The sequence below is a fragment of the Pelobates fuscus genome, chromosome 9 (genome assembly GCF_036172605.1).
Source record: "Pelobates fuscus isolate aPelFus1 chromosome 9, aPelFus1.pri, whole genome shotgun sequence".
Classification (NCBI taxonomy): Eukaryota; Metazoa; Chordata; class Amphibia; order Anura; family Pelobatidae; genus Pelobates; species Pelobates fuscus.
This window is the reverse complement of record NC_086325.1, coordinates 75,587,570-75,611,724: the sequence shown is the minus strand read 5'-3', so window position 1 is coordinate 75,611,724 and position 24,155 is coordinate 75,587,570. Positions and strand designations below refer to the sequence as shown.

The 24,155-nt window shown below is 38.5% G+C and overlaps 1 protein-coding gene across 1 annotated transcript in view; it reads left to right on the top strand.

Annotated features, from left to right (window-relative positions):
• The first annotated feature begins 424 nt into the window (after positions 1-424).
• The window catches only part of MTMR8 (myotubularin related protein 8), a 47,662-nt gene continuing 23,931 nt past the window's right edge, over positions 425-24,155 (top strand). Inside the window, exons 1-4 of the mRNA XM_063432088.1 lie at positions 425-527; positions 17,806-17,928; positions 20,862-21,024; positions 23,122-23,279. Of these exons, the coding sequence (XP_063288158.1) occupies positions 504-527; positions 17,806-17,928; positions 20,862-21,024; positions 23,122-23,279 (468 nt within the window). The 5' untranslated portion in view covers positions 425-503. The remainder of the gene's footprint in view (positions 528-17,805; positions 17,929-20,861; positions 21,025-23,121; positions 23,280-24,155) is intronic.

The following is a 24,155-nucleotide window of genomic DNA, read 5'->3' as shown; positions in this document are numbered from 1 at the left end:
TTTCTGCATTAAAAATGCCAATGAATAATACTTAAAAAACAAACAAAAAAAACTAATACAATTTGGCTAGCACTATATACCTATCTCTTACAAGGTGTCAGGCCATTCTTGGCACCATAAGGCCACTGTAGTGGTTATGGTGCTTTGAACCCTCATGGTGCTTTGAGGGTTCCTTTAAAATAAAGAAGGTATTTATTGGAAATATTGTGACTTGCTAAACAAAAATAAAAAAATAAAAATCCCCAAATAAAACAAACATTTAGGAGCCACTGTTCTACTTCATAGACGGTCTGCACGCCTAGCATGCACTGGTTTCCATGGTTACGACGCCACTGTTCTCCTGACTTCCCGTGCACTCAAGGAAACTCTCGCGGTCCTGTCTCTGTGACGCCGCAGGTCAGCTGACCTCCTGGAGGGCCGGCAGGAAGATGGCGGGCGGGGAGAGGCGAGCAGGGGAGGAGAGCAGACGGTGGCGGCGGTGAGAATTAAACCGACAGGCAGCCATGGAGCACATCTCCACACCTAAGGTAAGCTGTGCTCTGTGTGTGGGGAACTGGTAAAGGGCAATGTGCACTGTGTGCTATGTTAGTGTTACAGGGTGTATAGTGTGCACTGTGTGCTATGTTAGTGTTACAGGGTGTATAGTGTGCACTGTGTGCTATGTTAGTGTTACACGGTGTATAGTGTGCACTGTTAGTGTTACATGGTGTATAGTGTGCACTGTGTGCACTGTTAGTGTTACATGGTGTATAGTGTGCACTGTGTGCTATGTTAGTGTTACATGGTGTATAGTGTGCACTGTGTGCTATGTTAGTGTTACATGGTGTATAGTGTGCACTGTGTGCTATGTTAGTGTTACATGGTGTATAGTGTGCACTGTGTGCTATGTTAGTGTTACACGGTGTATAGTGTGCACTGTTAGTGTTACATGGTGTATAGTGTGCACTGTTAGTGTTACATGGTGTATAGTGTGCACTGTGTGCTATGTTTGTGTTACATGGTGTATAGTGTGCACTGTGTGCTATGTTAGTGTTACATGGTGTATAGTGTGCACTGTGTGCTATGTTAGTGTTACATGGTGTATAGTGTGCACTGTGTGCTATGTTAGTGTTACATGGTGTATAGTGTGCACTGTGTGCTATGTTAGTGTTACATGGTGTATAGTGTGCACTGTGTGCTATATTAGTGTTACATGGTGTATAGTGTGCACTGTGTGCTATGTTAGTGTTACATGGTGTATAGTGTGCACTGTGTGCTATGTTAGTGTTACATGGTGTATAGTGTGCACTGTGTGCTATGTTAGTGTTACATGGTGTATAGTGTGCACTGTGTGCTATGTTAGTGTTACATGGTGTATAGTGTGCACTGTGTGCTATGTTAGTGTTACATGGTGTATAGTGTGCACTGTGTGCTATGTTAGTGTTACATGGTGTATAGTGTGCACTGTGTGCTATGTTAGTGTTACATGGTGTATAGTGTGCACTGTGTGCTATGTTAGTGTTACATGGTGTATAGTGTGCACTGTGTGCTATGTTAGTGTTACATGGTGTATAGTGTGCACTGTGTGCTATGTTAGTGTTACATGGTGTATAGTGTGCACTGTGTGCTATGTTAGTGTTACATGGTGGTATATAGTGTGCACTGTGCACTGTGTGCTATGTTAGTGTTACACGGTGTATAGTGTGCTATGTTAGTGTTACACGGTGTATAGTGTGCACTGTGCACTGTGTGCTATGTTAGTGTTACACGGTGTATAGTGTGCTATGTTAGTGTTACACGGTGTATAGTGTGCTATGTTAGTGTTACACGGTGTATAGTGTGCTATGTTAGTGTTACACGGTGTATAGTGTGCACTGTGTGCTATGTTAGTGTTACACGGTGTATAGTGTGCACTGTGTGCTATGTTAGTGTTACACGGTGTATAGTGTGCACTGTGTGCTATGTTAGTGTTACACGGTGTATAGTGTGCACTGTGTGCTATGTTAGTGTTACACGGTGTATAGTGTGCACTGTGTGCTATGTTAGTGTTACAGGGTGTATAGTGTGCACTGTGTGCTATGTTAGTGTTACAGGGTGTGTAGTGTGAACTGTGCGCTATGATAGTGTTACATGGTGTGTAGTGTGCACTGTGCGCTATGTTAGTGTTACATGGTGTGTAGTGTGCACTGTGCGCTATGTTAGTGTTACTTGGTGTATAGTGTGCACTGTGCGCTATGTTAGTGTTACATGGTGTATAGTGTGCACTGTGCGCTATGTTAGTGTTACATGGTGTATAGTGTGCACTGTGCGCTATGTTAGTGTTACACGGTGTATAGTGTGGGCTATGTTAGTGTTACATGGTGTATAGTGTGCGCTATGTTAGTGTTACATGGTGTATAGTGTGCACTGTGCGCTATGTTAGTGTTACATGGTGTATAGTGTGCACTGTGCGCTATGTTTAGTGTTACATGGTGTATGGTCCCTACAAGCGCGCTGTCTTGGCGTCATATTTGACTCTGGTCTCACCTTTGAGTCTCACATCCAGTTTGTTGCCAAGTCCTGTAGGTTCCAACTCAAAAACATAGCCCGCATCCGCCCCTTTCTTACGCAAGATGCTACCAAGGAGCTTGTCCATGCTCTAGTAATTTCCCGCATGGATTACTGTAACCCTCTCCTGATTGGTCTCCCCAAAAGCCGTACTGCCCCGCTACAGTCTGTAATGAATGCTGCAGCTAGACTGATTTTCCTATCCAGTCGGTCCTCTCACACCTCGCCCCTCTGCCAGTCCTTACATTGGCTCCCTGTATCCTATAGGAGTCAATTCAAAGTGCTAACCCATACATTTAAAGCACTGAACAATTCCAACCCCTCTTATATCTCTTCACTGATCCAGAGGTATGCCCCTCCTCGTACCCTCCGCTCTGCCCGCGACCACCTCCTGACCGCTGTTCGCACCCGTACGGCCAACTCACGCTTGCAGGACTTCTCACGGGCGGCTCCTCTCCTATGGAATAACTTGCCTACTGCCATCAGACTCTCCCCTAGTCTTCAATCATTTAAGAAGGGCCTTAAATCCCATCTCTTCAGGAAAGCGTATGGCCTCCCAGAGTAATCTCTCCCTTACATACCTGTCTCTTGCTCTCCTATGGGATAGTGCTTTGCTCTCTCCTCCAGCTCTGCTTCACTCCTACTTGATATTTCCTATCCTAATTTTTCTAATACCCCACCTCCTATAGACTGTAAGCTCATTTGAGCAGGGTCCTCTTCAACCTATTATTCCTGTAAGTTTTCTTGTAATTGTCTTATTTATTGTTACATCCCCCCCCTCTCAAAATATTGTAAAGCGCTACGGAATCTGTTGGCGCTATATAAATGATAATAATAATAATAATAATAGTGTGCACTGTGCGCTATGTTAGTGTTACATGGTGTATAGTGTGCACTGTGCGCTATGTTAGTGTTACACGGTGTATAGTGTGCACTGTGTGCTATGTTAGTGTTACACCGTGTATAGTGTGCACTGTGTGCTATGTTAGTGTTACACGGTGTATAGTGTGTGCTATGTTAGTGTTACACTGTGTATAGTGTGTGCTATGTTAGTGTTACATGGTGTATAGTGTGTGCTATGTTAGTGTTACATGGTGTATAGTGTGCTATGTTAGTGTTACATGGTGTATAGTGTGCTATGTTAGTGTTACATGGTGTATAGTGTGCTATGTTAGTGTTACATGGTGTATAGTGTGCTATGTTAGTGTTACATGGTGTATAGTGTGCTATGTTAGTGTTACATGGTGTATAGTGTGCTATGTTAGTGTTACATGGTGTATAGTGTGCACTGTGCGCTATGTTGGTGTTACATGGTGTATAGTGTGCACTATGTTGGTGTTACATGGTGTATAGTGTGCACTATGTTGGTGTTACATGGTGCATAGTGTGCACTATGTTAGTGTTACATGGTGTATAGTGTGCACTGTGTGCTATGTTGGTGTTACATGGTGTATAGTGTGCACTGTGTGCTATGTTAGTGTTACATGGTGTATAGTGTGCACTGTGTGCTATGTTAGTGTTACATGGTGTATAGTGTGCACTGTGTGCTATGTTGGTGTTACACGGTGTATAGTGTGCACTGTGTGCTATGTTAGTGTTACACGGTGTATAGTGTGCACTGTGTGCTATGTTAGTGTTACATGGTGTATAGTGTGCTATGTTAGTGTTACATGGTGTATAGTGTGCACTGTGCGCTATGTTAGTGTTACATGGTGTGTAGTGTGCGCTATGTTAGTGTTACATGGTGTGTAGTGTGCACTGTGCGCTATGTTAGTGTTACATGGTGTATAGTGTGCCCTGGGCGCTATGTTAGTGTTACATGGTGTATAGTGTGCACTGTGCGCTATGTTAGTGTTACATGGTGTGTAGTGTGCCCTGTGCGCTATGTTAGTGTTACATGGTGTATAGTGTGCACTGTGCGCTATGTTAGTGCTACATGGTGTGCACTGTGCGCTATGTTAGTGTTACATGGTGTGTAGTGTGCACTGTGCGCTATGTTAGTGTTACATGGTGTGTAGTGTGCACTGTGCGCTATGTTAGTGTTACATGGTGTGTAGTGTGCCCTGTGCGCTATATTAGTGTTACATGGTGTGTAGTGTGAACTGTGCGCTATGTTAGTGTTACATGGTGTGTAGTGTGCACTGTGCGCTATGTTAGTGTTACATGGTGTGTAGTGTGCGCTATGTTAGTGTTACATGGTGTGTAGTGTGCACTGTGCGCTATGTTAGTGTTACATGGTGTATAGTGTGCACTGTGCGCTATGTTAGTGTTACATGGTGTGTAGTGTGAACTGTGCGCTATGATAGTGTTACATGGTGTGTAGTGTGCACTGTGCGCTATGTTAGTGTTACATGGTGTATAGTGTGCACTGTGCGCTATGTTAGTGTTACACGGTGTATAGTGTGCGCTATGTTAGTGTTACATGGCGTATAGTGTGCGCTATGTTAGTGTTACATGGTGTATAGTGTGCGCTATGTTAGTGTTACATGGTGTATAGTGTGCGCTATGTTAGTGTTACATGGTGTATAGTGTGCGCTATGTTAGTGTTACATGGTGTATAGTGTGCACTGTGTGCTATGTTAGTGTTACAGGGTGTATAGTGTGCGCTATGTTAGTGTTACATGGTGTATAGTGTGTGCTATGTTAGTGTTACATGGTGTATAGTGTGCGCTATGTTAGTGTTACATGGTGTATAGTGTGCACTGCGTTAGTGTTACATGGTGTATAGTGTGCACTATGTTAGTGTTACATGGTGTATAGTGTGCACTATGTTAGTGTTACATGGTGTATAGTGTGCACTGTGTGCTATGTTAGTGTTACACAGTGTATAGTGTGTGCTATGTTAGTGTTACACGGTTTATAGTGTGTGCTATGTTAGTGTTACACGGTGTATAGTGTGCACTGTGTGCTATGTTAGTGTTACAGGGTGTATAGTGTGCACTGTGTGCTATGTTAGTGTTACACGGTGTATAGTGTGCACTATGTTAGTGTTACATGGTGTATAGTGTGCACTGTGCGCTATGTTAGTGTTACATGGTGTATAGTGTGCACTGTGCGCTATGTTAGTGTTACGTGGTGTATAGTGTGCGCTGTGCGCTATGATAGTGTTACGTGGTGTATAGTGCAGCGCACTGTGCGTTATGATAGTGTTACGTGGTGTATAGTGCAGCGCACTGTGCGCTATGATAGTGTTACGTGGTGTATAGTGCAGTGCACTGTGTGCTATGATAGTGTTACGTGGTGTATAGTGCAGCGCACTGTGCTATGTTAGTGTTACATGGTATATAGTGCAGGCAGTCTGTCACTGTCATCACACTGAATTATCTCATTAAATAAAGAATTCTGTAACTTACTGCTAATTATACCTAGCCTAGCTGTGTTCGAATGTAAGTATAAAACACTCATTCTATCATTCTCTGCCCCCTTCTTTTCATTTTTCTGATTTCTTACTTTTATCGCTGTCCTTTTTATCTGTTTCTAAGATATATAAATAATTTATTTCAGCCATTTTACCTGGTTTGACAATTGCAGTTGCCACTGTGAGCGATTTAATATACTGATTGTGAAATGCGTTTGTTTACCTGTTTTAACATTTACCATTTGTATAATGTTTAATATACAGGGTTTTTTCCTTTAGGTGTAATTTGTTAAAAGCTCTGTTGCATTTATAGTTACAGGTTTTGTGGTATATGGATTATGTAACATTTAAACTAAAAGCTTGTATCTCATGCATCATTGTGTGTCAATCGCAAAGTACACAGTGTACCTATATTATCTGTGTGAGTTTTATTACAGATTAGAAATTGAGGAACAGAAAACGAATAAGCAATAAATAATTACTACCTGTCCTATCTTACTTCTTCTTTCATTATAATTAGTTCTGTAAAGTTTGGTGAACTGGTTCTCAGATCCTGTGCTGTGATGATCTGTGACTTATAATTACTCCATTTAGCAGATATTTTTGTTTTTTGATTCCAGGTACTGTCAATTATTCATTTTATTCATTGTTCACATGCAGAGTAGCACGGTTTATTTGGATAAAGCGTGCTTCTACTAAATGAAGTAACCTGTTTTGAATCATATTGTTTTTACTTTATGGAGTTTATTTTTTTAGTAGTTTTTTCTTTTCTTTTCAAAATATGTGCATGGTTTACTTTAGTTTAGAGGAACATTCCAATTTCATGTTGTATTTAATATTTTAATTGTCTGCTTCTACTTTGTATTTAAAATACTGCTTGAAATTATTAACCCCTTAAGGACACATGACATGTATGACATGTCATGATTCCCTTTTATTCCAGAAGTTTGGTCCTTAAGGGGTTAAAGGTGTGTGTGTGTGTGTGTGTGTGTGTGTGTGTATATGTATGTATGTATGTGTATATATATATATATATATATATATATTATATATTGTGTGTGTATATATTTAAAGTAAACAGCTGTCATTGAGTGGTTCACTGGCTTTGTATCTTTTCCTAAATTGTGTTTCAAAGCTGTTGTATACAGCAAACACAGACTCAAATGAATCCATGTTTAAAATGGAATGAGGCAAAAATGTGATTCTTTGTTAAACTAATCACCTTCCCCCCTCCCTTCCCCACTATAACCTTTTTGGTACCTTTTTGGTATTTAAAGTAAGTAATATTAATATATATATATATATAGATATAATTTATTTTATTTTTTGCCGTGAGTCTCCTTGCAGCTGTTGAAGTTACACAGTGCATCTGTGACAATTACTGCAATCTGCTTATCCAATGAAACACTATGAGAAGTAATCACTTCCTCTAATTGTTTAAAGCATGTGATGCAGGAAACACATCTGGCATCTGAAGATGTTAGAGTGGTTTATAAAATTGTTGATTATTCTTGAAATTGACACTTTTATTTATTCAGCAAGAAGGGACATGAAGTTGACCCCCAAATCACTTCAGTGAGCTGATGTTCTTCCTTGGACTTCGCTGCCCCTTTAATAGCTGTTTTAAAGGGTTACTTCAACCACCATGACCACTTCAGTGATTTCAAGTGGTCATGGTAGTAGTAGTAATCAGTATATGCAGTGTTTCTGCTTGAAACACAGCACATACTTAGTTATTGGCAATTATGTGCCAGGATCAAGTTGTACCCCCAGCACACGTGACTTGGGTAGCCCAGAACTCTGTTCTAGGCTGCCTAATGTCAATTCTGTGCATAACTGCATGCTGACAATAGTCGTTAAAATCTTCCCCATGCAGACAGTGCCTGCAACACCTCGCTCCCTTGCCGGACGGGAATATGTGCATTAACTCCAAGCCGGTAGTTGATCGAATCACAGCCTTCTCTATGAGAACGCACATGGCCCCAGTGACGTCAAAGGTGGTGGTTGGGTGTCTACAGAAAAGTATCACCAGGCACTGGATTGAAGGTAGGCATATCATGCTGAAAGCTCTCCCCTTTATAGGGTTATAGTAACACTTTAAGTACCTATTCTTCATGTTTCCTCTAACGTCCATTCTATTGAATTCTTACACACTGCACAGCGACTGGGAGAATCACCTTTGTATTGAGACGGACAGTGCTGCTACACTAAACAACTTATTGTGAGCAGTTGTCTAGGCACCAGATAAATGTGTTGTGCCTGCTCCTGGCATATAGGACCCATTAAAAACCATCAAAAGATTTCCCTTCAAACATGCATAGAACTGTGTAGTAAATGTATCAGAATTTTATAGACCGTTTTATATTTATATATATATATATATATATATATATATATATATATATATATATATATATATATATATATATATTCCAATATAAGCCAGCACTCAAAGGATTTTCTTCATAATCTTTATTTTATACTCAAAAAAATATTTACATGAAAAAAGTAGATGTTTAATTTCTTTAAGAGAGCTTTCCTCATACATGTCCTGAGGAAAGTTCTCTTAGAGAACTGAAATGTTGACTTTTTTTTCATGTAAATATTTTTTTGAATATCATATAAAGAAGATTCTGAAGAAAATCCTTGGAGTGCTGGCTTATATTAGAACTATATTGGAAGTGTGGCTATGCAACGAGTTATATATTTATAAATTTGATTGGATTGCCATTGCAGGGCTATTGAGACTTTTATATATTTCTGTATACATAAATATATTTATTATTATTAGAAAGGAATAGTTGACATTTTTTCTATGCTAGTGGGGAAAAAGATATGTGTATTTTTAGTTGGAAGTTGCATCAGAAGCGAATTATAATTCAAAAGGAAACGTTGCGTATACAATAGTTAGCTTGTGTCACTATGTGCAACCAATATGTCTTAATTTCATTGTTTATGTGATTACATGAGCGATACCCTTTCTCTTTCTAAGAACCTATCTCTAATACACTCATCTGTACTAGATTTGCTCACACTTCCTCACAAAGTATCAGAGTTTACTCTATACCAGTGGTTCCCACACTTTTTAGGTTGAGGGTGCCCTTAATATTTCAGTATTTTTCCAAGGCACCCCAAGTCAAAATTTCTAGGTTGTAGATCTATACAGCACTGCGGCATTTACTGGCGTTATAGTGTAATTTACAGTGTTGGTGTTTGAACGGGGTGCTTGTATATAGTTTTAGCATTTTAGTATAGGGGTGTGTTTGTATGTAATGTTTGCGTTTGATTGCAGGGGTGTGTTCAAATGTTATGTTCCCTTTAAATACAGGTGTACATTTCTGTGAAGTATTTGTGTTTGAGTGAAGAGGTTTGTCTGTATATCCTTTTGGAGTTTGAATGCAGGGGTGTGTTTGTATGTAATATTTGTGTTCGATTGCAGGAGTGTGTTTGTATGTTGTGCTGGTATATGACTGCTTGGATGTATGCACATACACTACCACATACATACATACTTGCATATATATATATATACATACACACACACCTTAACACACGCATACACCAACATATACACACATGCACCCTGACGCACACACTGACATAAAAACACACACAATGATACTTAGACGCATATCCTGACACAGATGTGTGCGCACACACTGACACAGACGCTTACTGACATATATATATATATATATATATATATCATATGGAAAAAGCTAGCACTCAAGGACTTTAATAGGTAAAAAGTAAAAAAACTTTTATTCCAGTGTGTCAAAAAAGCAGGGTCGACGTTTCAGTCCACCGTTGTGAACTTTCCTCAGGACCTGTGGGCATTAACGCTGCAGGGTAGCATGGTACGCCCTGCGCTCACCACCCGCCATACTTGCCCTCCGTGGCGATCCGATTTAGGGTGACTTCCTAACATAGGCAGTACCCCTGCAGCCTAAGTGCAGTTTGTGTGTGAAAATGACAAAAAACAAATCTGAACGCTAATTGTAGCCACTGTTTGTGACTAAGTGGCTACTAAAAAGATTGGTTATATCGCTTTTTCAAACCCTGGACAGTCTACCTTTGCCAATGCTGTGCCATGGTGGGGGTAATTCTCATTTTTGGGCTCCCATATGGTCTCAAAGGCAACATAATCAATCTGGCAAATTTCAATGTGTAGATGTGCATGTCATATTCTGGCATTGAAACTTTCTGAAACACCATAAAACATGTTCATGGGGGGTACTGTTGTACTTGTGAGATCTTGCTGAACAGAAATATGTATATTTTATTGCAGTAAACGCTAACAGTACAATGACATTCAGTTAAAATGCAATGCTAAACAAGGGGAAAAAAAACTAAATTTATTTTTTTTCCTTCATATTAATTATGTTTAATATATAAATATTTGATATGAAATGAAAGCTCTGTTTCTCCTGAACAAAAAAAATATATAGGTAGTGTGGGTGCACTTAATATGAAAGAGGTAAATTATGGTTGAACAGACGTAGTCAAATTCCAGACTATGTTTTGATTTTTTGTTCAGAACTTGTACAATTGCCTTCATCCTTAACCCCTTCCTGGCGGGGAAACCATTAACGCTGAGTGACAGACCAGTTCCGTCATGCGCTAAAGTTAACCCCAGATCACCACGCTGCACCTGCAGCAGTGCTAGCTCTGACAGGCTGCCAGAACGAGCATGTGTGCTGCAGGGACTTAAAGCTGTGATTTTCCCTGTGTAAAAAATAAATAAAGTTTAATTAAAATCCCACCCCCCTTTACCAATTTTAAATAAAACTGACTTCAGTGATCAATTGGCAGGGATTACATTTTACTGTGATCTTATTTAGTTTTTTTTAACAAGGGTGAATTTTTATTTATTTATTTATTTATATTTTACCCCTCAGGGGTTACATTTATTTTATTAATTAATTAATTTAAATATTTTATAATTATATATTTTACTAGCTGGGGTGGGTGGGAGTTATGGAAAAGTGGGGAATTTACTGTTAGTGCTGCTTACTGCTAGTCACTGGTTAACGGTTAAAAAAAAAAAATGTTAAATCTGTAATTAAAAAAAAGCTTTAGGAAAGTTTAAAAAAATTAAGGGAAAAAAAAGTTTAAAAAGTAAAAAAAAAAAAAAAGAAAAAAACATCTAAAAACGCTCATTACCACTACACCTGGAACAAACTAGAGAAAAAATGAGCCCACACTAAGGTTCAAAATATGCCTTTTGCGTTACCCCAGGGTGTTTTATTTAATAAATAGTATGTGTTTGTGGGGAAGTTTGAATAACCAACCATCTAAACTACTCCCAAATGGAACATGGACAGCGTAAAACTTAAAAGTTAGAAAATAAACTGGCTGAGTCTCAAATGTGCCTCTTCAACATCCACATATACCTGGCTAAGGTACATACGGGGGTATTGCTGTACTCAGCCAACATATGAAGTATTATACAGTTGTAGCACACATACGATTTGCAAAATATACTGTGCAAACTCACTTTGTGTGTCAAAAAGGCAGAAAAAAATGCTTATTACCACTACACTTGGTACAAGCTAGCGGAAACATTATCCAATGCTAAGGTTCAAAATATGCCTGTTCAAATACCATGGGATGTCTTCTTTAAGAAATGCTATGCCTTTATGGTGTAGTTGTAATATGTAGCCTGCTCAAGTGCTCCAAAGTGGGACACGGACGCATCAAAACCCTCCATGAAAATTCACACCTGAACTTGTCACGTCTCTTTTACAACACTGTAACTTCACAAAATAGTGTCTAGGTCATACATTGTACATATTGTTTTACTCAGAAGGTGTAACAGAGTATAATTTTGGGATTTTTATGACAGTGGTACATATTAAGTGTAAGAAATACTCTGCCAAAATGCAACATATATGTAAAAATGCCATTCTCCCCCCCCCCCCCCAACACCACAAACATTGACATGAATTGGTGAAAAAATGGTGACAAGTTAAGGCACAATATACACCATATAAGATACCCTGGGGTGTCTGCTTTATCAAATGAAAGCCCTTTGTGGGGTTATTTGAACAGTCACACTGCTATAATACCATGAGACAAAATCCGTCAAATCCATCTACGAAAATTCTAACTATAGAAACTGAAATAGCCTTGTCTCTTATATGGCACTGTAGCTTTACAGAAAAGTGCCAAAGGCATACAATATCATTATACTCAGCAGATATGGGGTTCTGTGCAGGAATAGCACACACCGGCTTTATGAAATACACATTACAAAAAATGTGTATATGCCAAAATAGAGAAAAAACACAATTTTACTCCAATATTTAACAGAGATTGGCGATTAAATGGCTACGTAAAAAATTGTCAAACTAACTAGCCTGTGATGTCTACTTTTATATAAATATATACTTTTTGTTTTCTGTGATGGCTACTAAACCTACAAGACAAACATACCAAATTCTAAAATTGTTCCAAATTGAAATTTTATTTTAGTCCTTGTATTTTGTGACATGTAGCTTTCAAAATAAGCTGAAATCCTATACATATTATGTACTCTATAAATCAAGACACATAAATGAATTTATTTTGAATTACTTTTTCTAAGTTGGACAAATTATGCACACGCTATTATTGCCAAAACTGTGAAAAATGTTTTTTTATTGTTTTTGTTTTTCAATGTTTTGGCATTTTTTTTTTAATAATTAATGAGAATGTATCTATGTATATGTGACATCAAATTAAATCCCTGTTTGTCCTCTAAAAAAACAATGTATAATATGTTTTGGTGCAATAAATGACAGAGATGCAAATTCCGTTTGAATACAAACAGCAAAAAAAAAAAGCAAAAATATGTCCTTAAGCGTAAGACAAGCTTCTGAAGCTCTGTCTCTAAGGGGTTAATTTCTAGTACTAGGAGACAATGTTTATCTGGACTTGTAAACACATTGGGACATTTGGTGTATTAGCAGACTGCTCTCTTTTTGGTGGTTGTTGTGTGTTTTGGCTTTTATATTACCCATTTTTCATTTTGTCGGCATTCATTGCAAGCTAGTGGTTGGTGAACATTAACAGCTGTAAATAATTGCTGATTAATGTTTTATCTGTCTACAGAATCTGAAAGCGGAAACATAAATGTTATTCACTGTGAACAGCGAATTGAAAACCAAATTGCTAATTTAGAGCCAATATTGGTCAGTAAAAACGTAATTCACTTATATTTCCAGCTTGGCCATTTTAGAATGTATTTTGCCGTTTGGATTTCAAATCAACTCAGTATAGTGTTAAGTAAACCCCAAATATGATTGATCTATTTATTTTTATTAATGGATTAAGATGATAAACCAGTTTGCTTATATATTATAGGACCTCTTATAAATCTGTTAAAGGGACACTTCAAACTAGAGAAATGTAAAAAATAAATTACACTTCCCTGTAATGTCTAAATACCTAACATTTTCTCCTACTTAGAGTACTCCTTAATTTGTACTTTCCTCTAAGGATCCAAATGCATAGAATCTCTCTATTGAGATACTCATGGCTCTTATGCACTTATTGTACACTAAGTAGTTGCGATAACTACTAGTAGGCATTGCACAGGCAAAAAGCGCAAGACATGGTTGGTGCACCTTCAAACAGATGTGAAAGTCTTGAGATTTCAGATGGGGGCGCTGAGGAGGATATTCACTTTCCTGTATATCCTATGACCGGATACTGCAGTCAACCATTTACCTGCATGCAAATGTAGACAAGCTTGAAACTCGTGTTTTTAGATGTTTTTTCCATGCTGTTCTGATTCTGAGGTAGTCAAAAGCAGACTGCCAGAAGTTGTAGAATTAAAACGTCAGTGAATCTTTGCTAGGTTAAAGGTCTGGGGAAAAAGTAGTAGATAGATTGTAGATACTATACAAGATAGTAGCCGTTATCCAGGAGCTTACTTAGTAGAATAAATGAGGTAAAATTAAATGAAAATTTAATAAAAAATTAAATTTAAATAAAAATGGAGAGTGGAAAGAATAGTCTAAAATTATAGGTTGCATGACATCCTTAAGTATGCTTTATATGGATTAACCATTAGATGTCTAATATAACTGTATAGTGGGACACAATTGTGTGGAACCCAAGTAAGTAGAAAAAAATAAATAAAGAAAATAGGATAAATTGTAACCTTACTGCTCAATTGCAGAAGTAAAAATAGAAATAAGTATCAATTAAAGGATACAGTAACCAGATGGTTTTAAATGTTCACAAAGTATCCACTATCATCTATTCAAACAAATAGTATATAAAGAGAAAGTGAGCAAGCTCACTACAAAAAAACTGGTTTGTATTAGGCAATATATATATATATATCTCGCTGGAAACAACTGTAGGTATCAAAGAATTATTTATTATAAATTGTTAAAAATCGAAAGTTCAAAAAATGGAGTAAGTATCATATCCACAATATTAATGCCAGTCAATTATGGGTAAAAAATGCAAGACCACCTTGTATTTCAGTTCAGATGGATACGGATGCTGCTTGTAATCCTCTTGCCCAGATCCTAATCGCCGGTGAGGACGGCGTGCGTTCCACAGTGCGTTCCACCTCGAGCCTCACTTCGGGGGAACAGCACTGCTTGTGCGGCGGTGTTAGTGATGCGTCTGGAATCCGGGATAGGTGAGTCTTCTGCAGAGATACCCTGGCTGGATAAAGATCGTGTGGATATACATAAAAGGAGATACTAAATTATTAAACAGAATGTGCAATAAAGAAAGTTCAAGCATTTTATCTCTCTTTTCAGAAAGTGTTTAGGAAGGCAATACAAGTCGCATGCAAGAAGTACATGGAGTTGTGATTAGGGCTGTATAAACTTAAGTTATTTAACTCCTCATGGCAGAGAATTGAGCAGTGAGACTCTACCCCAACACTGCTTCATTAAAGGAACACTATAGCTTTAGGAATGCAAAACTGTATTCTTAACACTAAAGTGTCCCACTTGTATCTGCCCCCACGTTGAGAGGGCTTAAACCACTTACTGTTAACACTTACATTAATTCCAGCCCAGCATTAGGCATTTGCATTATCCATAGGGAAAGCATTAAATCAGTGCTTTCTTATGGGGATTTTAAAGACACTAGATTTCCTCATGCAAAGCTTGTCTGAAAGACCGCCACTAGAGGTGGATTAACTGTGCAATGTAAGCTTTGCAGTTTCTCTGAATTGGGGTTAAGGGGACAGGGGCACTGCACCCAGACCACTTCAATAAGATGAAGTGGCCTATAGTGTCACTTTAGGCAATAAACATTTTATTCACCACTTTAACGGATATATTCTTTACATACAAAGTTATTGCTTCCTAAAGGGGGTAACTGTTCTTTACAAGGATTATTCAGGAAAAGAAAAATTAAGAAAATCCGCACCTCTTTATCATGCAACTTTGTTCTTCATATTACCCCCTGTCAATCATTTTCAGTGCTCTTCTTTTTACAGGTCTGACTGCAGAGAAAGCATACATCGAAGATGAGTAAATAAACTGTTTCGGTTTCTCCTCTTAAAGTGGTTCTGTTACCTCAAACTTCCTTTCTCCTATTGTTTTCTTTTCTCTTCCTCTTTTAGAATCTGTTCTTCTTTTCTGCATTTCTTATCTATTTCTCTTTAAAACATAAGGCAAGATAAGGGACTACTTTGTCTTATGTATTTTGCCTTCACTTGACAGTCTTGACAAAGGATGGAGCTTAAGGCAAGCCTTACCCTTTGTTAGCTTGACAAAGGAAGTGAAGCTCGCTTTTAGGTCCTCCCTTTTGTCACAAGCGTAGGAAAAATACATACTACAAATTAGTCCATACCTTGTCTTATGTTTTAAAAAGAAATAGATCAGAAATTAAAAAAATTAAAGATTCTGGAATAGAAGAGAAAACAATAGGAGATAGGTAAGTTTGGAGTGCCAGAGCCACTTTAATTAGCAGTTTGCCCTGGTTTGCCTTGTCTGAACTAGTTTCTGAAGTAATATGCTAAACAGTTAATTTAAATTTGAAGAAACACTATTGGGTCTGGAATAAAAACATATACGTAATCCTGACCATATAGTGTTAAAAAACCCTCCTAGATGGCCTCCCCCACCCCCCCCTTGCCCTTTTAAAATAAGCATAAAATTCACCTCTATTTCAGCGCTGCGTGGATCTGCCGGTGCTGGCTCCTCCCCAGCTCTGCCTCTTTGGCTGGGATCATCAGATTTGACAATATCAGCCAATCCAATGCTTTCTGATTGAATGAGAGTGCTCAACCTTTTTAGAGTGGGACTAATGGCTGACTGATATTCTTACCGGGAGCAACAAGATGGTTGTGCTTTAAAGGACCACTATAGTGCCAGAAAAATAAACTAGTTTTCCTGGCACTATAGTGTTAATAGGTCCCACTCCACCCTCATGGCCCCCCTCCCGCCGGGCTGAAGTGGGAGGAAGGGGTTAAACATTTACCTTTCTCCTGCGCCGGCTCCCTCGGCGCTGGGAACTCTCCTCCTCCTTCAGACATCATCGGCTGCATGCGCGGCAAGAGACGCGCGCACATTGTCAGTCCATAGGAAAGCATTTCTCAATGCTTTCCTATGGACGCTGGCGTTTTCTCACTGTGAAAATCACAGTGAGAAGCGCGGTAGCGCCTCTAGCGTCTGTCAAAGAGACAGCCACTAGAGGCTGGATTAACCCATAGGTAAACATAGCAGTTTCTCTGAAACTGCTATGTTTACAGCAGGCAGGGTTAAAGGAACACTATAGTCACCTAATTTATTTTAGCTAAATAAAGCAGTTTTAGTGTATATATCATTCCCCTGCAATTTCACTGCTTAATTCACTGTCATTTAGGAGTTTTTTTTTTATGCAGCGCTAGCCACACCTCCCCTGGCTATGATTGACAGAGCCTGCATGAAAAAAAAAAACTGGTTTCCCTTTCAAGCAGATGTAATTTACCTTAAATAATTGTATCTCAATCTCTAAATTGAACTTTAATCACATACAGGAAGCTCTTGCAGGGTCTAGCAAGCTATTAACATAGCAGGGGATAAAAAAATCTTAATTAAACAGAACTTGCAATAAAGAAAGCCTTAATAGGGCTCTCTTTACAGGAAGTGTTTATGGAAGGCTGTGCAAGTCACATGCAGGGAGGTGTGACTAGGGTTCATAAACAAAGGGATTTAACTCCTAAATGGCAGAGGATTGAGCAGTGAGGTTGCAGGGGCATGTTCTATACACCAAAACTGCTTCATTAAGCTAAAGTTGTTCAGGTGACTATAGTGTCCCTTTAATCCTAGATGGACCTGGCACCCAGACCACTTCATTAAGCTGAAGATGTCTGGGTGGTCCCTTAAGTGCACTGAATCTACACACAAATACACTTTTGTATTCACACACACTGACACATATAAAGACTCTTAAGACTACTTGGCTGTCTATGCTGTCCAGCACAACTCACTGTTTAGTGAAAAGACTCTATAACTTCCATAATACTGTGATGCTTAGAGATGCATTAATAATTCCTATCTTTATTTCTGTAAGAGACCCATTTTCATCTCACCTAATGGCAATATTGGTTTGCTTTTTTTTCTTTTCTATCCATATTATCCTCGTAAGTGTGGCTTGCACTGCATGAATGCACTCTGAGGAGTCCCTAAGAAGCTTTTTCTTGTGCGGTCATGTTGTGCAGAATGGACAGTGCATGTGCTAATCATGAGTGGATGCACAACTGAGTGGCGCACACATAGCAGAGGTATTTGATGACCGTGCTGAATGAAGACTATTAAGATATCAGTTGAGTCTCCTTATATGAGGACTGGAGGATGAATCAATATCTCACTATTTCTATTCATGTTTTATTCAAGGAAATCCCTGTTCTCTTAATAGATATGATACTCCTTAAATATAACACAAAAAAGAGGGCATGCACTTACGGTTTTCTTTATTTCTAGGTAGAGAATGTGAAATTGCTTGATCGCTACACAAATAAAAGACCAGCTAATGGGACTTTATATCTCACTGCTACTCACCTCATTTATGTTGATGCTGCTGATGGGATCCGCAAGGAAACATGGGTATGTTTATACATTTCTTTTACCAGACTTTGTAATTGAAATCCAAGCGACAGCTTATTGTAATAGTTATGTTGGCTGTAGGTATTGTAGCTCTGGTTATCAAACCATTTTCAATCCTGTGATGTCATGCATACAAAAAAACTATAATGGCTGTATGAGAAAGAGAGGCACAAATATTTGTACGTCTTGGCAAGATCCTGTCCTGGCGAATTGTCAATAATCACTTTGGTGCCATTATATTGATACAGGCTCACTGAATTTTAATTGTTTCAATTCAGCTGTGTTAGATGATTAATGCTGCTTTAGTGCAGATTAATCTTTTTAACACCCACCAATATTTTGGCTCCATAATGAGGAAGTTAAATGTCCTTGTGGTGCCAGGGATGCTTGTGTGTGAGAGAGAGGCATTTTTAAAGTGTGGTGTATTAACCTGTATTAACCTTTTGAGTGCCAAAGAGTTAATGTAGATTTTTCTGGGCTTCTAAATTCTAGGATAATTTGTCAATCTCTGTGTTATTCTTGAACTGCAATCGCTAATAATTTTTAGTCTAAATGTTGTGAACCATGCTTTCTATTCTGTATAACTAGTTGCATAACTAGCTGGGCATCATGGGGAAAGGTAGGCCATAGTAGCTGGAGTGCAAAAGAGACTAGGCTTTGTTCTCGTTCAGATCCCCTATATGCACTACTTGCAGTTATGATCAAAAGATGTCTGATTAACAAATAATTGACAAAATCTGCCAAGTGAAAATAACATGCGCACCTGACAAACTATGGGTCTTTTCACTTGATGTAAGTAGTACAGAAATGCTGCAATGGAAATATGCATCAGACTTGCGGATCATTAGATGTAATTTTGCACTGGAGTCGATTAAAACTTTTTGTCAAAGTCCTCGTTACATTTCTTAATTGTAACATAAACCTCATTAAAAAAGTGCCCAAGTAGATAAATGTCTATGTATAAGACACAAATACTATAACATTTTAAAAAAAAATGTTTTAATATGCTATACTTAAATTAATCTGTGCTTCCCGAGCAAATATTTATTTTTAGAGAGGGAGTTTATAACAGTGTAGAACAGTGTAGAAAATAAAACTCATATACTGTAGCCAGATTGTGAGCAAATGTATAATCTTTAATTAGGTTCTAATGATTTTTTGTTTATTATTTTTTGCACACCTTTAGCTTTCAAACAATTACTCATTCACAAAATCTAGCTCAAAAAAGTATATATTTAAATTTGTTTTTCTTTAGATTTGCTTGTTGTGTAAACATTAAAAAATGCAATATACAGTGTTTATGGGTGCACTAAACAGGAATTATGTTATTATTTATATAGCGCCAACAAATTCTGCAGCACTTTACAGTGGGTGGACGAGCAAACATGTAGTTGTAACCAGACAAGTTTGACGCACAGGAACAGAGTGATTGAGGGCCCTGCTCAATGAGCTTAAATGCTAGAGGGAGTGGGGCAAAGGGACACAAAAGGTAAGGGATAGTATTAGAGTAATGACGGTTACAAGAGAGGAATCAGTCGGGAGCTATTAAAGGGACACTCCAGGCACCCAGACCAGTTCTGCTCATCGGAGTGGTCTGGGTGCCAACTCCCACTACTCTTAACCCTGCAACTGTAATTATTGCAGTTTTTTATAAACTGCAATAATTACATTGCAGGGTTAACTTCACCTGTAGTGGCTGTCTACTAGACAGCCACTAGAGGGCACTTCCGTGTTGATAGCAAAGATTGTCTTTGCTAGAGCGTCGCTGGACGTCCTCACGCTGTGTGAGAACCTCCACCGTCGCTCAATTCCCCATAGGAAAGCATTGAAAATCTTTTTCAATGCTTTCCTATAGGGAGACCTAATGCGCATGCACGGCATTAGGTTTCCTCAGCCGGCGGGCGGGATCAGTCTCGCCCACCGGTTGACACGATTACTGGGAGGAGCGACACCGACCCGAAACCACCGCCGAGGGACATCGGCAGGGTCTCAGGTAAGTGACCTGAAGGGGTTTTCACCCCTTCAGCTACCTGGGATCGGAGGTGGGAGGGAAGAGGGTACCTGCAGTGCCAGGAAAACTGATTGTTTTCCTGGCACTGGAGTTTCCCTTCAAGTTTAACTGATACGCTTTTATGAAGAAGTTTTTTTTTTTTGGAGTGTAAATACAGCGTAAGCAATGCATGGCATAAAATAAAATACAACCAATGACTTCTGTTGTTGATGCTCTAAAAACACTGAAAAACTTCAGTCATGTAAGTATTAATTCCGAGGCTATTACAATCCACTTTACCGAGTTCTATGTAAACCTTTAGGTAGGTAGGTGTGTGTCAGTGTGTGTGTCTGTCTGTGTGTGTGTGTGTGTGTGTGTGTGTCAGAATCGCTGTTTCGGTTTCAGGTGGGATGTCAATTTTCAGTGACTATTGGATTAAGAGTTTCACATGATTTCTATATTTTGGTTCCTTTTTGTGTGGCTGAAGATTGTACCCTTTGCACTTGAATCTTTAACATTCGTGTATGGTGCTGTATCAGTGGGCGAGTGAAAATTAGACCCTGGAAAGTTAATTTTTTTAACATGGACCCTCCAGTCTTGCAGTGGGAAACCTGATGAAATATTATTTTTATTTCAGAAATCAAACTAGTGATGTCATCAGCTGGTTTGAGATTTATTTTTCTCACACACTGAACTGTAAAAATATTTTTTACAATTGTCCTTTAGCCTGAGATATAAAGTAATTTGCCAACATTCATGGTTTAGAAAAATATATTTATGTGCCAGTTTTTTCAGCCTTACTGTAGTAACAGAAGACATGTGATACCAGCAAAATCTGTGCTTCATTCTTCAACTTGCCATAGTAAAAAGTTTTATCCGAGGAGTGCAAGTGCTGCACAAGGAGACCAGTTAATCTTTTGTTATATTAAAATATTTCCACCAGGTTCCACACCACCACATTGCCTCTGTGGAGAAGCTCTCGCTCAGCGCCTCTGGCTGCCCACTGCTTATTCACTGCAAGAACTTCCGAATATCACATTTTGTCATCCCAAGGGAAAGGGATTGTCATGAAGTATACAACTCATTGCTAAAACTCTCACAACCAGGTATGTAGATGTATTGTTGTAAATGCAAACTAAGGGGTGTCAAACTGCTACAGAGGGATGCATTTTACTTGATATCACAATGGATGGCCAAGTGTAACACAAACATTATATTGATATAAAATTATACATGAAAGCTCCATATCAATAAAACTCACAGTAAGGTAGGATGTGTTGGTGTGTGCTACATGTATACGTGTAAAGTGTAGTATTCAGCTCCCCACAGCACTGTGTGCTGGCTTTTCTTTATGATCTCTGTGTAATGTAAAAAAATTATTGGAGGCTACAAGTAAGCATCTGATTTCCGTGATTCATTGTGTGCCTGTATTCCCTATCCCACCACTACAATCTACTCTTTCGAACCTTCGAGAGGGACCGAATTATCCATCACATACAGTGTGCTGAAAGCAAGCAGAGAACGAGGGACATTAGTGAGGAAAAGCCGTTTCTTTCACTCTCTAGCTAAGAATCAGAGAAGCCCTTGTACAACAGCTACACTGTTTTGATACTGACCGGTTGAGCCAGACAAACCATTTAAAATAGGGGTTCCCACTGGACTAAAGACAGGATAAGTGAGCCCAGTGTGCCCTGCCCTAACAAATATGCTAGGAATTCTGGAAAATAACAGCCGGGCTAATACCATTTTGACAGTCGTGTTCTAGGTATGGCTGATGACACGAGTGGTTTGCTTTCAGATTTTATCATAAAGCTCCTCTATTCATGATCTTGTTTTACTTGAGTTAAAGGATCACTATAGGGTCAGGAACACTAACATGTATTCCTGACCCAACAGTGTTAAAACCGCCATCTAGCCCCCCTGGGCCCCTCATGCCTCCATAAATATAGCAAAATCTTACTGAATTCAAGCCTGAAGCTGTAACTCTGCACGCTGTTTTCCTCAGAAAAACAAGCAGTATGTTGACATCATCAGAAGTGGTAGCCTGATCCAATCATAGTGCTTTCCCATAGGATTGGCTGAGACTGACAAAGGGGCAGAGCCAGCATGGTTCAAACACAGCCCTGGCCAATCAGCATCTCCTCATAGAGATGAACTGAATCATTGAATCTCTATGAGGAAAGTTCAGTGTCTGCATGCAGAGGGAGGAGACACTGAAAGTTTGCATGCATTTTAGGCAGCCATTACCCAGGAAGGATCTCTGACCGCTATCTGAGGAGTGGCCAGTGAAGTTATCACTAGGCTGTAATATAAACACTGCATTTTCTCTGAAAAGACCGTATTTAAAGCAAAAAGCCTGGAGGTAATGATTCTACTCACCAGAACAAATTCAATAAGCTGTAGTTGTTCTGGTGACTATAGTGTCCTTTTAATCAATCAAGTATTGATAAGTTCCATTTTATGCCTTTCCTCTCGTTTATTTAGATTGATTTTAGTGGTCTAATCTACATAGGGAATTTTTTTGTTTTTATTCTCTTTTGTTCTTTTCCAGCAGGCTACCTGCTTGACAATAGGGATGTAATATTTGGTTTTAATATTTGCATTGCTTTCTGATTTAGTTTGTATGTATTAAAGAGAGTTTTACCCCTTGCATAAAAACGCTATTACATTAGAGTTGTTAGTGTGCTTTACATAGTCTTTTTGTGGGATTTACACGCTCAAAAGCTTGTGAAACCGAATGCCATGGTATTAACCGTAGATATGTCTTCACTTTGCCATTAGTTTTGTCAATAGCACAGAGAAAAGAAAGTAGGAAGAAGAGGTAGAGATATATTATTAGAAGACTTGCTTGATTTCTCCCACTAGTATGTGACATTTTAGTGAATGTCACTTATTTTCCATACAACCATATATTTTTATTGAAGAAATTAAATACATGGAATATTTTAAACAATGTAACATGTAAATATCTATCATACAGTGTTCAATAAGGAATTTTGTTGATAGAGGTAGAGATGTAACATGCAGACACTCCACAAGTGGATCATCGGTCTGATGATCTTCAACATACTCCATAACACTACTTATGTGCAACGGTTATTTTATGGTAGCAGTTTTAGCATACTATGAGGCTGATTTTTCAATAAAATAAGTCAAATTAATGCGTAGATTATTTTACCTTTTTTTTTTTTTTTTCCCTCCAGCTAAATATGAAGACCTGTATTCTTTTTCCTACAATCCCAATCCAGATCAAGAGGACCGAGTTATGGGGTGGAAGATGATAGATCTAAAGATGGATTTTGTTCGAATGGGAATTCCTAACAAACACTGGGTTCTGGGTGATATCAATAAGGAATACAAGGTTGGATTAGTTACAGCTGTGATAGACTTAGAAATTAGATATTGATAAACATTGATAATAAGTAGGCAAAAAAGATTTTCCTATTCAGGAAATAGAGGACACCCACAATAATTGTTAATTTTCCTTGTGTGTCAAAAAGGAGCTGCATTTACTTTTCTGTCTATATAATCAAAGTTCCTGTTGTAAAACGCCAAGTCAGCAGGAAATCTTGCCATTATATAAGCGAAACTGAGTTCTTACAAAATGTTGATGTTTATAAATATCCTTTTTTAAAAATGTATATATGGGGGTGTATGCTACATTGCTTATCTAGAATTGTGAAAGACAAAAGCAGCAAAATATGAGGAACGTGGAGATTTTATTATTTACTCTTGTAATATTCCTCTAAATGGCAAGGTTTCCTCCTGTTTTTTTTTTTTTTTTACTTAATTTACATTTATTTAAGCACTTATGGATGGAGCTATTGGTTTGCGAGTGCTGTCTTTGGGTTTTTTGCCAAATGTTGGATCGGTTTGATTTAAAATCAGTGCCTTACCATCACCCTGAGATTGATCTTTCTACAGAAAGATCTTCTTGTATTTGCTTGCTTACTGGCCAAGAAGCACCTTTGCTTCTTTTGTTTTCCTCAAAGTTAAGCAACGTTAAATCATTTACCTTGGTTTTTTTTTATTTATTTTTGGTGCATGGAAGCTGTCTAAATGTGTGTAGTGTCCCTTTAACTGACACATTAAGTTATCACTTGATGCTACAGCAAAACTGTCTGATAATCTTTGGATGTTTTTTCCAGTTATGTACACTTGACTGACCTAATGTGCAAGTGGTTGCCCTTGAAGAGATGGAAAGATAATGAAGGAAACATTACATTGCCGAGGGTGC